Raw genomic sequence first — 14,906 nt, 5'->3', positions numbered from 1 at the left:
ACCCAGGCTGGAGTGGCTCACTGCAACCTCCTCCTCCCAGGTTCAAGCGATTCTCCTGCCTCAGCCTTCCAAGTAGCTGGGACTACAGGCACACGCTGCCATGCCTGGCTGTTTTTTTTATTTTTATTTTTTAATTGAGCTAGAATTTCGCTGTGTTGCCCAGGCTGGTCTAGAACTCTGGAGCTCAGGCAATCAGCCTGCCTCGACCTCCCAAAGTGCTAGGATCACAGGCGTGAGCCACTGCGCCCGGCCTCACCTTTGTTTTCTGTTTCTTCCACATCTTGAAGATTCCTTTTGGTGTGGCAGGGCTGACCTCCCGGAAACTGAGCGTAGCAGGGGAGGTCTTGTCACACCGTGGTATGTGTCCACTAGGAAAGCCCCAGTCCCAGGTGTGCCCCCAGTCCCCTCTGTGACCCCGAGCAGGTCATTCACTCTGTTTTTCTCTCTCACTAAATAGGTCAGATGAGGTGTATAATAGCTGCCCTGAGTGAAGGACCAGGTGAATTACAGGCGAGCGCCGCGGTTAAAGCCAGCTCCTGGGAGCTGGGACGCTGGTTCCACTGCTTCCTCGCTGTGTGGCCTTAGGCAAGTGGCTTGTGTTCTCTGAAATTCCAGTTTCCTCATCTGCAAAGCAGGAGTAGTCATAACACCTCCCATACAAGGTTTCTGTGAGGGCCGAAGTACATGAACAGCCTTTAGAACTGTGTCTGGCATCAAACAAATGCTTAAGAGCCAAAAATACAGGCAGCTGGAACTGAGAGGGGATTCTGGAGATGGGCCAGGCCAGGCTTCCAGCCCAGGCAGCCTGCGGGCGGATGGCCTCCAGGTGGGTCTGTCTGCCTCGGGTGGGGTCAGCACCACCCAGCTACAGGGCCACTGCGAGGCACAAGAAGGCCCCAGAGGCAAACCCAGCTGCTCCTAGGATGGAGGCTACCCTTCTTGAATGTGGGGTGTTTGAGAGAGAGGATGGATCAGGCCCTCATACCCCGGGACCCTTTCTGCCTCAGCTAAGCCAGCTCAAAGCATCATTCCGAGGGGGCTCCTCCTGTGGGTCAGCTCAGCTCCTCTTGGCGCTGGAGTCTTTGGGGAGGAAGGAAGTGATTTCCACAGCCGAAGCGGGGAGCAGGGGCATCCCCTTCCCACTGTACTTCTGCTTCCTGTGCAGAAAGGAACCAGGAAGAGCTCAGAACCTCACCGTGTCCTGGCTGGAGGCCCCTCAGCCACCACTTGCTCACTGAGGCATTTGAAAATCATCCTGGAGGGAGGCTGGGTGCGGGGGCTCATGCCTGTAATCCCAGCACTTTGGGAGGCCAAGGCAGGTGGATCACCTGAGGTTGGGAGTTTAAGACCAGCCTGATCAACATGGAGAAAACCCTGTCTCTATTAAAAATACAAAATTAGCCAGGTGTGGTGGCGCATGCCTGTAATCCCAGCTACTCGGGATGCTGAGGCAGGAGGATTGCTTGAACTCGGGAGACAGAGGTTGCAGTGAGCTGAGATCGTGCCGTTGCACTCCAGCCTGGGCAACAAGAGTGAAACTCTGTCTCAAAAAAAAAAAAAAAAAAAAATGAGGCGCCTGGATATGCTGCGGTTTTATTTCTGTTCCCTTCTTGGCTCCTGAGGAGGATCAGGGCCAGACACGAGACCCCGACGGCACAGCCAGGGCTGCTGGGCTCCTCTCCAAGGCCTGTCCCTGCCTCTCCCTCGGAGGCTGCGTGGCTGCAGACCGTCTCAGAAACTCCGAAATGAGCTGGGATCCTCAGCCCCCTCTTGTCCAGTCACGTCTGTGCTCCGCAGCCCAGGGCCTGCCTGAGGAGGGTGCAGGCCTCCTCCCACCCTGCCCCCAGAGCCTACCCCTCCCCTGAGGCCTCCCGTGCACCAGCGCAGTGTTGGGCACCTGCCTTCAGGTAGAGCCTGGAGGAAGGCCTCTCCCTGCCTTACTCTCAGTCATCCGTCCATCCCTGCACCCCGTGGCCAGGCACAAGGAGGAGAGGGGAGGAAGACAGACAAGCAGCTCAGGCAGGCGAGCGTGGAAACCAGGTGTGCAGCAGGCTAGACCCAGACTCAGAGCTCCCGGGAGTCCGGGGTGCAGAACTGGAGTGTAGGGGGCACCATTACAGGCCAAGGGGCTTGTGGTCTGAGAGGCAGGCAACGAGCTGGCACCAGGGCAGGAGCACAGGCCTCACTGCGTTGGAAGAGCAGGCTCCCGTGTTCCGAGGCAGCTTGGCACTTGGCTGCTTCCCAGTGCCAAGTCATAACAAGACTTGTGGAGGCACAGACCAATACTTTTCCAGTGCTCCCTGTGTGCCCCAAGGCATTGGCATCAGGTCTATCACCATGGCATTGAGATGCTTAGACAACCTGCTCCCTCCAGGAGCCGGGAGTAGCATGAAGCAGCCAATCTGTGTCTCGCTGTGACATATGCGAGCATGTATCGCTGTGATGGATCAACAGTCAATATCACTGGGGTCCTCGCCCACCCCCTGCGCAGTAGGAAACGTCTCCTGTTCTTACGTCTTCCTCCCCCCGTGGGCGGCCCCTGCTCTCGCCAGCCTCCCGTGCTCTTGGCGTTGGTGGAAACGTCTTTCTGCTTTCGTTGTCCATGTTTGGAACAGCTCGGGGCAAAGCATTTGTGTAAGGAACCGAACTGGTCCTCCTGATGTCATCACTGGGGGCTGCAGCCAGGCACATCTGAGCAGGCAGCAGCGGGGTGGGAGAAGGCTCGGGCATCATGCAGCTGGCAGTTCCAATGCCCACCCCACGGACCTGCCCTGATCCTGGGCAAGTTGTTTTGCCTCCTGGGGCTGTGGTCTTCTCTTTTGTACAATTGGGATCATCATATTTATCTGGTGAGTGAAGGGACACCGCAAAGAAGGGAGGTCAGTGCTCAGCACACGCTGAAACTCACACCTTCCCGCCTGCATCCTCCATGTACCAGGTGCCTCCAGCTCCATCACCAATCACCACACCCCAGCCCCTTTCCTCTGTCACTCCAGACACGCAGGCAGACGTGTGCGTTCCCAGTGTGCCGAGGGTGAAAGGCTCCGAGTCTGCTGGGGAAGGGGGTCCCGGCAGAAACAGTTCCTGTTCCAGGCTGATGCTGCTAGAGAACAGAGTCTGTGACCTGCAGCCAGTGGGGAAGCAGCGCACGTGTCTCATACTGGGAGGTCGAGTGAGCTAAGGTTTAGGGAAGCCACAGGGAGGAGCTGATGTTAGAGATGGACCGGAGAGTAGGGGACCCACAGAGACCCTTGCTGGACGAATGATGGGCAAGCCTGCCTTTCACACCCCCTAGGTGTTTGGCCCTCTCTGGGGCTGGGAGCATGAGGCTTCTGCCCTTCATCCCAGCCTCCCTACCAACCCCCACCAAAAAACCTACTCTTTGGTAAATACGTGATTAAGGGATTCTCAGAATATTCTAGACAAGTTTGTGTCAACATGCTTGCAGTCATTTTAAAACTGTTTCAGGCCAGGTGAGGTGGCTCACGCCTGTAATCCCAGCACTTGGGGAGGCCGAGTTGGGCGGATCATGAGGTCAGGAGTTCGAGACCAGCATGGCCAGCATGGTGAAACCCCATCTCTAATAAAACTACAAAAATTAGCCGGGCATGGTAGCATGCATGTGCCTGTAATCAATCCCAGCTACTCAGGAGGCTGAGGTAGGAGAATTGCTTGAACCCGGGGGGTGGAGGTTGCAGTGAGCCGAGATCACGCCACTGCACTCCAGTCTGGCGACAGAGTGCGACTGCGTCTCAAAAAAAAAAGTGTATCAGAAGTGAGAGGCTAAACCAGGGCTCGAAGTTACTCATGGAAATCCCATGACCCCTCTGCGTGGTCACCAGTGTCTCCTGGACAGGGCCCCAGCTGGAAAGAGCCCGAGAAGGGGTGAAGCCCACTGGGGCTTGGACTGGGCCCCCACCCCCAGCTCTTCTTCAGGTCGTGTGGCCTGGACCAGTCTCAGTGCCAGGTTCCTCATCTGGCGGCCACCCCTGCTGGGCTGTTCCCGCTTTGCTTCTGAGCGGAAGGTTGGGGCTACCAGGGAGGAGCTTCGTGGGGAAAGCAAAGGGGAAGCTGTCAGCGCCAGCCGTCCCCTCCTGTGAACTAGAGTCGCCTTGGACAGGCAGGCCCCCGGATGGAGAGCCAGCCTCCGAGGCGGTGGGCACTGCCCCGCTCCGCACGCCCTCCCGGGCCCCGCACGGCCCCCCAGCTCCTCCTTGGCCTGCTGCTGTTGCCCGGGACCCTGCAACTGGCAGGTATAGCATCCATCCTTCTCCTCTCTACTCTCTCGCTCCAGAACATCAGAGCAGCTTTCATCCAGCCCCGCACTGCTAATTCCCAGGGACCTGTCTCTGGGGATTTGCTGGTTGTCATTTGAACGCTGCAGACTTCACAGGGGAAGCCTTCAGGGACTGAGAAGATATTTAGCTAATACCTCGCCAAGGTGGCTTTTAAAGGGGCGGGGGACAGCTCTCTCCCCCTCGCTACTGTGACAGCTTCCTCCCAGCAGTCTGGCCTCCTGTCCCTTAAACAAGGAGGGTGGGCGCTGTGTGGCTGGGGTCAGGAGCTCGGGCAGTGGGGAAGGACAACTCCCCACCCGAGGAATCTCACATGGCTGATGCGGTGGAGCTTGCGTTGAACCTGGCAAGAGGCGGGGCCGCCCTTGGGGGTCGTTGCCAGTGTTGGCCAGGGAGAGGGGGGGTACCAGGGCCAGGGACCAGGAGCTGCGCCCAGAGGCACAGAACTGTCAGTCACTAGAAAGGGTCGCACCTCCCGGTTCCTGAAATAAAGTAGAGGCCGAGTGTTTTAGGATGTGAGCGTGTGTGTTTTTCCATGCCAGCGGCACTCCTTTCCTGGTCCCAGGCTCTCTCAGAAGCTGGGTGGCCAGAATCCGAGCCAGGCTGTGGGGTAGGTGACCTCAGGGCCAGTTCATCAGGCCAGGGAAGGCCAGGAGGGTCCCATTCCAGGGATGCCAGCACCAGGGCTCAGTGAGTTCTGCCAGATTCTCTCTGCCCCTCCTTGGCAGGGCAGCAGCCAACCCTCCCTCTGGCCGAAGGGTGGCCTCCGCTGTGGAGACCAGCTGCTTTCCCTTCTATTCTCTCAGAGTTGATGAGGCTTCCAGGAGCTGCCCCATCTGTCCTGCTGCACCCTCTCTCACTACCACAAATTAGCCTTTCTGGGGCCCTTAACAGGGCAGGCACTGGCCACCCTCACAGCACCCCTTGGGGCCACTATTGTCCTCACCTGCACCATTTTAAGGACAGGGAAAAGGAAGCCCAGGGAGGCCAGTTCATTTGCTCAAGGCTGTTATAAGTAAAATTTTCAGTACAGCAAAAGAAGTAGCACTCGAATATAAATTTCCTCAGCAAGGGTGCAGCTCGGCCGGGCGTGGTGGCTCACACCTGTAACCCCAGCACTTTGGAGGCTAAGGCAGGCGGATCATGAGGTCAGGAGTTCGAGACCAGCCTGACCAACATGATGAAATCCCATCTTACTAAAAAACAAAAAAGAATTTAGCTGGGTATGGTGGCACACGCCTGTAATCCCAGCTACTCGGTAAGCTGAGGCAGGAGAATCGCTTGAACCCGGAGGCAGAGGTTGCAGTAAGCCGAGATCGTGCCACTGCACTCCAGCCTGGGAGACAGAGCGAGGCTTGGTCTCAAAAACAAAAGAGTGTGGCTCACAGATGGAACAACAGTGAGCACACACACAGATAAGGGAGGGAAGGGGTACTTATGCCTGACACAGATTGCTCTACTGCTGTGTCATTCCCCTATTAAATTCCCTTTTATAAAAAGGCCTAGCCAGTAAGTAGAGGCCAGGCTCAGCCCCAGGTCGGCCTCAGCCCTAAGCTGGGCCCCTCAGCCAGTGGGCCCAGGGGCTCCTCTTACCTTTGCAAAGAATGTTCTTCCCCAGAAACTTACCCTGGGGAGGCAGGGCCTGGCCTGTGCGAACCTCCCCAGGCTGGAGCCAGAGCCCTAGGACACCATCTCCTTTAATCCTGTGCCCCACCCCCCCGCCCACACCACAGACAGTTGGTGCAAACAGGGCCAGACCCGGGAGATGCAGCCTGTTGGTGTCAATGTGTCTCAGCTCACTGTCATTTTTAATTTAATTTCTCCCCAATTCCCATCATTTTCCTTTGTGTGGTTCGTCCTCCCCAGAAGACACCCAGAGCAACCCTGGTAACCGAGCCGTGAAAGAGGCTTTGGGGGTGTTACTGAGGAAAAGCTCTTTTGTAACAGTCTCAACTACAAACAAAAACAGATTCCCAGCGCCACCCCCTCCCACCCAGTATTGCAACAACGTTATACAAAAGAGAAACTATTATTTCACAAGAGGTGAAAACACCCTTATGGTGTCCTAGAGTCCCTTGGAGCAGTGGACAGCCCCCATCCACTTTTTTTTTTTTTTTTTTGAGATGGAGTTTCACTGTTGTCACCCAGGCTGGCATGCAGTGGCGTGATCTCGGATCACTGCAACCTCTACCTCCTGGGTTCAAGTGATTCTTCTCCCTTTGCCTCCCAAGTAGCTGGCACTACAGGCACCTACCACCACACCTGGCTAATTTTTGTATTTTAGTGGAGACAGGGTTTTGCCATGTTGGCCAGGCTGGTCTTGAACTCCTGACCCCAGGTGATCTGTTTGCCTCAGCCTCCCAAAGTGCTATGATTACAAGTGTGAGCCACCATGCCTGGCCTGTTTTTATCTTTTTGTGGTAGGGTCCTCTGTCTCCAAGGCTGGAGTACAGTGGCACAATCTCAGCTTACTGAAACCTCTACCTCCCTCGCTCAAGTGATCCTCCCACCTCAGCCTCCCTAGCAACTGAAACCACAGGCATGTACCACCATACTCAGCTACCTTTTGAATTTTTTTGTGGATACGGAGACTCAACAACATTGTCCAGGCTGATCTCGAACTCCTGACCTCAAGTGATCCACTTGCTTTGGCCTCCCAAAGTGCTGGGATTACAGGCGTGAGCCACTGCACCCAGCTCCTGCACCTGCTCTTGGTCCTACCCCTGCGCATCCCCCTTCATCCACCTGTCACTCCACACCACACCCCCGTCTTCTCGTCTCAGAGCTTTGAGGGTTTGCTGGAAAGAATCTTGCCTCTCCCACATCTTCCAAACCTCCCTTGACCGTAACCATCAGCCTGGCAAAACCAGCAACAACTGCCGCCTGCCACTACCAACCCAGTCTGCACCCCTCAGCTGCGTCCACAGGGGGGTCACTGAAGTCTAGCATCCCTGATTCTGCACCGTTTCCCTGGACTGTGATAGGATACTGGCTTAGGAATACAGGCCAGGGGCATTCCTCTTTAGTTTGATTTTTTTTTTGAGACAGAGTCTCGCTCTGTTGCCCAGGCTGGAGTGCAGTGGCACCATCTTGGCTCACTATAACTTCTACCTCCCAGGTTCAAGCGATTCTCCTGCCTCAACCTCCCAAGTATCTGGGATCCCAGGCACCTGCCACCACACCTGGCTAATTTCTGTATTTTTAGTAGAGCCAGGGTTTCACCATGTTGGCCAGGCTGGTACCAAACTCCTGACCTCAGGTGATCCGCCCTCCTCAGCCTCCCAAAGTGCTGATATTGCAGGCATGAGCCACCAAGCCTGGCCCAGTTTGAATTTGAGCTCTGCTACTCACCCAGGCGCCCTGGGCGGATCACTCATATCACTATGCCTCCTCTGTTAAATGGATGTGATAGCACTGCCCGCCTCATAGCACATCCTGAGGACTGAGAGCCCAGCATGTGATTAGAGCTCAGTGAACGTCAGCCGCCTGCCAGCCTCGCCAGAGCCATGGAGACTTGAGATTGATGAGCCCACGGCCTCCAGCTCATCCGGGGTGCTGGCTCCTGCTCCCAGCCATCCTCCTCCTCCCAGTTGAGTCGGGACTTGGGCCTGCCCTCTGGCTTTTTGATCCCTCTGCAAAGTCTGCTTTTCTCAAAGGCAGGCACTGGTGGTCTCCCCAAGAGGGGAATTGTTGGGGGCTTGACTTTTCTGGGAGCAGCTGCAGCCCGGCTTCCATGGGCCTCCATCCTCCCTTTGGGGCTGGACAGACCTGAGTTTCAGGCCTGCCTTCTTCTGGTGATGGCTGTGTGACTTCAGGCAATGACTTCACCTCTCTACACCTTAGTGTCCTCTGCAAATGTCAGTCCCCTCTCTCTTTGTGGCCTTTTCAGAACTCTGGGCTGTATTTATCTCTCAAATATCCATTGAGAAGAACCGGCTCTAGGCACCTGGAGCGGGGGAACCCAGAGGTGAACAAGCCACAGGCCCCACTCTCAGCCTGGTGGGACCGTGAGCCTCGGAGGAAGGTCCACACAGGTTTGCTCTGGACCCAGGTGTCATCGTGCTCTTTGTTGTTTAAAAGATGTTCCAGGCCGGGAGTGGTGGCTCACGCCTGTAATCCCAGCACTTTGGGAGGCCAAGACGGTGGATCACCTGAGGTCAGGAGTTCGAGACCAGCCTGGCCAACCTGGTGAAACCCCATCTCTACTAAAAATACAAAAATTAGCTGGGTGTAGTGGCGGGCACCTGTAATCCCAGCTACTCAGGAGGCTGAGGCAGGAGAATCGCTTGGTGGCTGGGCTGGATTGCATTGGCGAGAGGTTGCAGCAAGCTGAGATTGCACCACTGCACTCCAGCCTGGGTGACAGAGTGAGACCCTGTCTAAAAAAAAAAATGTTTCAGGCTGGGAGCGGTGGCTCATGCCTGTAATCCCAACACTTTGGGAGGCCAAGGCCAGTGGATCACTTGAGGTCAGGAGTTCGAGACTAGCCTGGCCAACCTGGTGCAACCCTGTCTCTACCAAAAATACAAAAATTAGCTGGGCATGGTGATTCGTGCCTGTAATCTCAGCTACTCGGGAGGCTGAAGCAGGAGAATCGCTTTAACCCGGGAGGTGGAGGTTGCAGTGAGCTGAGATCACACCACTGCACTCCAGCCTGGGTGACAGAGCGGACTCTGTCTCAAAATAATAATAATAATATAATAAAAGATGTTCAGGAGTCCCTGCCTGCTCCAGGCTGAGACCTCCTGCCTCCCTTCCTGCCGCTCCGGACCTCTGTCCGGAAGAGCCTCTGTTTTTCATCTTTGTCTAATCCCAATAAAGGGTTTTCGAGTCAGAGGCAGAGGCAGGCGGGAGAGATAGGGGAGTGCTGGGAAGGCTGCCGAGGAGTGGGGGCAGAGTGGGAGGTGCCTGAGGGAATGAGGGCTGAGAGCCCAAAGGCGGGGCCAAGAGGGCCAGGAGAGGCTCAGCTTGACTGGAGGGGAAGCCTGACACAGCTGAGGGATGCAGATTGTCATTGGGTGGATCACAAACGCCCCTCAGGTAGGGGTCCACGCACCCTCCCAGCGGGTCCTGTCTCACTGCTTTCTCCTCTGTCATTGTGAACTGCCACATAGAAAAACACGGTGCTGCATGGTGAGCACTAGAAAACAAAGTCCCAGGTGACTCCCACCAGGTCAAGAATGAGAACATCCCTGTGGCTCAGGCACCCCCTGCCACCCCTGCAAAAGGCACCCCCATCCCAGCTGGTAGGGTGATCACTTACTGGCATTTCTTCGTAATTTTATCATTAGGACACAACCCTAAACCCTATGGACTAGCTTCACCCGTTTGTGAACTTTGTATAATTGAAGGATACCTATGTGTTCTCCCGTGACCCGCTTCTCTCATTCAGCATCATGTTTGTTAAGATTCATCCACTCCACTGTGTGGCTGAAGTTCGTTTTTGTTGCTATGGATAGAGCAAGAATTGAAACCACGGCCGGTGGGCTAAACCCAGCCCACTGCCTTTCGTATGGCCTGTGAGTTATGAATGGTTTTTATATTTTTAAGAGGTTGAAAAAATCAAAAGGGAATGTGCGGACTCACGTGGCTTCTAATCCTTGACTCCCAGCACGGGGCTGGCACCCAGCAGCTGCTCAGGAAACCGTGACAATCAAGGATGAATTAAGCTCTGAGCAGGGTGGAGACGCGATGCCACAGCAGGGGCACCTGGGGGAGGAGATGGGATGGCTGAGTGGTCATCCTGGGATAAGGTGGGGCTTTGGCAATCCCCTCCACCCTCCCTGAGCCCCGGCTCCTCTCCAGTGTGGGTAGGGTAATGAGAACCTCCCTGTGTAGTGAATGGGAGAGAGGTACACAGGCATGCTGGGGAAATGTGGACCCAGAGGCAGGATCTGACCCTCTGCTTGCTCCTCGTGGATCTAAGCAAGGCCGTACCCTAGTGGGGACATGGGCAACAGGACCTGGATCGGACTGAAGCCAGAGAAAGGGACCAGGTGAGCCTGGTGAGAGGGAAGGGAGGGAGATGGACATGAAATTGACAGGGAGGGCACCTGGCCTCCTGGTGAGGTCTGAGCAGCCTGGATTTGGGTCCTAGGAGCCTTTGGCCAAGTCACCAGAGTATGTTGAGCCTCCACGAGCCCCCCTGTCTGGGCGCTCAGCATCCTCCCAGGCATCAGCAGAAAGGTACTTCCAGCACCATCATGCCTCAGGGCCTAGCACCTGGGACCCCTCAAGGAGGGTCTGTGAAGTTTTGGCCCTGGGGACAGGGCTCGAGGGCACAGCGCTCACCTTCAGTCCTGGGTAGGGGGTGACCTGCCTGCCAGGTTCCTCACGGCCCAGCCACCAGCCCCACCTACTCTACACCCTAAGACTCAGGTCCTTGCAGGCCAAGGGGCTTACAATGGCGTCCCCAGTCCTCCGGCAGGCAAGGGGTGATTCACTGTCCCTGGACACAATCAGGCCGGAGCCCCGAAGGCACCTTTGCCTGAACAGAGCTCCTGGAGGGCCAGGCCCTGTCTGAGCTGGTTCTCTGAGGCTGTGTCCAGCACCAGACAGGCACAGACGAAAGGCTGCAGAGTCTTGGCTGGGACGTGGATGTGCTTGGCTTCTGTGGGTCCGTTTGGTGAGTGACTGCACCTGGGGACTTCATTCTAGGGCTTGGGGCCTGTGCAGGGTGCCCAGAAGAGGTGGAAGAGGCAGAATGTTGACTATGACTGAGTTCCCCACGCACCCCACTGCATGTGCTGGGGTGGAGGAAGGGCAGGGCCTGGGCCACATCTGTGCTTGCTGCTTGTGAGCCAGGGGTCAGGGATCTGCAGAGCATAACCGCAAACAGCCTCACTGCCATCAGCAGACCCCTAGCCCCAGTGCACCCAGATGAGACCCTCCCGAGCCCCAGGCTGCCCTTTCTTCCTGGGCTTCTGCTCCTTATGGCGGCCACACCCACCTTTGAGGCTGGCTGGAGGCCGAGGACTCCCTGTCCCTGGAGAAGCCAGCCACGCCCACTGCCCTGAGCCTTTGCTCCTACACTGCTCCCTGGATCTGCAGGGTGTCCTCTCACTTGCCCACCTGGTGATACCCAAGCTGTCTGTCAAGGTCAAACTCATAGGCTCTTCTGTAGTACCCACTCTGGCCCCCTCCTCGCCCCGAACAAGCCCAGTGCCTCTCCCTTCTCCCCCGAGGTGTCACCTGTGGTCCCAAGCACACAGGCGCTCAGAGGTATGTGGGCATGACTGAGCTCACTGGAGGCAGGTAAGGCTGTGGGCAGAGTCAAGCAACAAGCATCCGACTTCATGAGGTAGGCTGTGTGAGAAAAGCTAGGGAAAGTGCAGACAGTGCACTCAGGCCCAGGAAGCCTAAGGGTGGAGGGGAGAGGAGGGAAGGTCAAAGAGAGAGGGTCTGCAGGATTGGGGCGAGGCCAGAAACCTCAGGACCCACCAGCATCTTTGCTAACCTCCTTGGTGGCAGCAGAGCCAGCCAGCTGAAAGCGTCCGTCTGTGGTGGGCCGGAGGAGGCGGGATGGGGAGGGAAATGGGGAGCTGGCAGGGTGGAGGAAGTGGATGGGGAGGGAGGGGAGGACAGAGGGGAGGACGGAGGACTGGAGAGGTTGTGTGCCTGGAGGCTCAGGGATCTTGGGGGAGGTAGAGATTTAAGAGGAGTCAGGCTAAAAGTAAGCTCGCTAAGTTGTCCAGGGAAAGGAGTGTGTTGACAGCCGGAAGCATGTATATTTTAAAAGGAGGCTGAAGTATAACAGATCCCACGGAAGGAATCACTAATGTGAGGGAGGGTTTGAGGGGCTGAGGGAGACCAGAATTCTAGTATTTCTCTTGTCCTTGTTCTAAAATGCAAATGTGGGCTGGGTGCGATGGCTCACGCCTGTAATACCAGCACTTTGGGAGGCCGAGGCGGGCGGATCATCTGAGGTCCGGAGTTCAAGACCAGCCTGGCCAACATGGTGATACCCCCTTCTCTACCAAAAATATAAAAAATAAGCCAGACATGGTGGCACATGCATGTAATCCCAGCTACTTGGGAGGCTGAGGCAGGAGAATTGCTTGAATCTGAGAGATGGATGTTGCTGTGAGCCGAGGTTGCACTACTGCACTCCAGCCTGGGCAACACAGCAAGACTCTGTCTCAGAAAAAAATATACACATAGATAAATAAAATACAAACATGATCATATGACTTCCCAATTTAAAAGCCCTTAGCCAGGTGCGGTGGCTCACACCTCTAATCCCAGCCCTTTGGGAGGCCGAGGAGGGTGGATTGCCAGAGCTCAGGAGTTCAAGACCAGCCTGGGCCACATGGTGAAATCCCGTCTCTACTAAAATACAAAAAATGAGCAAGGTGTAGCAGCATGCACCTGTAGTCCCAGCTACTCAGGAGGCTGAGGCAGGAGAATTGCGAGAATCCGGGAGGCAGAGGTTGCTGTGAGCCAGGATCGCACCACTGCACTCCAGCCTGGGCAACAGAGCGAGACTGTCTCAAAAAAAAAAAAAAAAAAAAATCCTCAGAGGCTCCACCAGGTTTCCAGGGCAGTGTTCTCACTGCTCCCCCTCTCTGAGGCATCCTCTCGTACCCCCTCCCAGACACAAATCCTTCCTTTCAACTCCACCAAGGTGCACTGCCCGTTTCAAGGATTTGAGAAGCTTCACCTGAGAACTTTCTTGCTTTTAAAACCTCTCTCCACACCCCTCCCCCAACCGTCTGCCTCCTGCTCTTCTCTTCCTTCCAAGTTCAGCTTCCTAAAGGGATGGGGAGAAAGATAGCAAAATGCTCACAGCTGTGAGGTCCGCGTGGCAGAACTGTTCCGCTGAATAAGTTCAGCTTGCTTCTTGAGATTTTGCTGTCATTTCTAAAATGTCTTTTTTTGTTTGTATGTTTGTTTTTTAAGAGATGGGGTCTCAGCACGTGTGGTGGCTCACACCTGCAATCCCAGCACTTTGGAAGGCTGAGGTAGGCGGATCACTGCCTCAGTGATCAGAAGTTTGAGACCAACCTGGCCAAGATGATGAGGTCATGAAGTCAGGAGTTCGAGACCAGCCAGGCCAACGTGGTGAAACCCCGCCTCTACTAAAAATATGAAAATTAGCTGGGCGTGGTGGCATGTGCCTGTAATCCCAGCTACTCGGAAAGCTGAGGCAGGAGAATTGCCTGAACCTGGGAGGCAAAGGTTGCAGTGAGCTGAGATTGCGCCACTGCTCTCCAACCTGGGCGACGAAGTGAGACTCCATCTCAAAATAAAAATAAAAAAAAGACAAGAGGGATGGGGTTTCACACTGTCACCCAGGCTGGAGCGTGGTGGTGCAGTCATGGCTCACTGCAGCCTCAAACCCCTGAGCTCAAGTGATCCTCTCACCTCAGCTTCCAGAGTAGCTGGAACTGCAGGCACCGCCACCTTGCCCAGCTAATTTTAATTAATTAATTTATTTATTTATTTCCAGAAACGGGGGCTTGCTATGTTGCCCAAGCTGGCCTCGAATTCCTAAGCTCAAGTAATCCTCCCACCTTGGCCTCCCAAAGTGTTCGGCATTTCTAGAATTTCTAGTGAACATGTTTCACTTTGTTACTAGGAGGTGGACTGGTCTTGACTTTCAAAACAGGCAAAAAGAATTCTAATTTAAAGAACAAGTAATGACCCACCCTCCAGGGGTTGCCTTTCCAGGGACCGCTTCCACCTCCCATGCTGAGTTGCCCTCCACCACCCCCAGCTCCGGCAGCCCAGGGTCCTTGCTTTCTCCCACCTCTTTCTGTCTCCATCAGTCAGCTCCCTTCCTGGTGGCAGGACCTGGCCCTCCTTGGTGAGACTTTGAATGGACACACACTCCCTGCTGAAGGAGGCACCCTGGGGGTCTGTTTTCCTCACTTCATTTTGCCCACTCCAGTTCAGAGACAGAAGCAGACCCCACCCCCACCCTTTTGGCCCTATTGCCACTTTCCACCCCATCCTGACGCCGCATTGAGGGTAGAGAGGCAGATGTGAAAGGAGAGGCCGAGTCCCCTGATGACCCAGGCCGTACACTCCAGAGTGGGAGTGACCTGATCTTCTTTAGACCTTCTTTTTATGTCTGTTTTTGTTTTTGTTCTGAGACAGAGTCTCGCTCTGTAGCCCAGGCTGGAGTGCAGTGGCATGATATTGGCTCACGGCAAACTCTACCTCCTGGGTTCAAGTGATTTTCCTGCCTCAGCCTCCTGAGTAGCTGGGATTACAGGCACCTGCCACCACACCCAGCTAATTTTTGTATTTTTAGTAGAGACGGGGTTTCGCCATGTTGGCCAGGTTGGTCTTGAACCCCTGACCTCAGGTGATCTGACTGCTCACCTTTCCAAAGTGCTGGGATTACAGGCATGAGCCACAGAGCCTGGCCTGGACTTTCAAAACAGGCAAAAAGGAGGCCACTGCTGTAAAGACACCAATAGACCCTTGTGAGGCTTATTCCCGATCCAAACCCTGGACATTCTGCAGTTGGTTTATGTTCCCGAGTGGCCACCGTATGCCCTGGTTTGGGGTCTAGAGGCATGAAAACGAGCTGTGGACGGGCTGTAGAAATGGCCACATCTTGATGCATCTCTGTAATTTGGAGGTGCTGAAAGATGTGACAGGCTG

The 14,906-nt window shown here is 55.3% G+C and overlaps 1 protein-coding gene across 1 annotated transcript in view; it reads left to right on the top strand.

Moving 5' to 3' along the window:
* The first annotated feature begins 4,132 nt into the window (after positions 1 to 4,132).
* Positions 4,133 to 14,906, top strand: part of NFAM1 (NFAT activating protein with ITAM motif 1) — a 45,898-nt gene continuing 35,124 nt past the window's right edge. Inside the window, exon 1 of the mRNA XM_012476974.2 lies at positions 4,133 to 4,253. Within this exon, the coding sequence (XP_012332397.2) occupies positions 4,133 to 4,253 (121 nt within the window). The remainder of the gene's footprint in view (positions 4,254 to 14,906) is intronic.

The sequence above is a fragment of the Aotus nancymaae genome, unplaced genomic scaffold (assembly GCF_030222135.1).
Source record: "Aotus nancymaae isolate 86718 unplaced genomic scaffold, 86718_ANA_hifiasm-v0.15.2.pri h1tg000076l, whole genome shotgun sequence".
In the NCBI taxonomy this organism is placed as follows: domain Eukaryota; kingdom Metazoa; phylum Chordata; class Mammalia; order Primates; family Aotidae; genus Aotus; species Aotus nancymaae.
The sequence above is the reverse complement of the archived record's forward strand: the minus strand, read 5'-3'. Positions and strand labels throughout refer to the sequence as shown.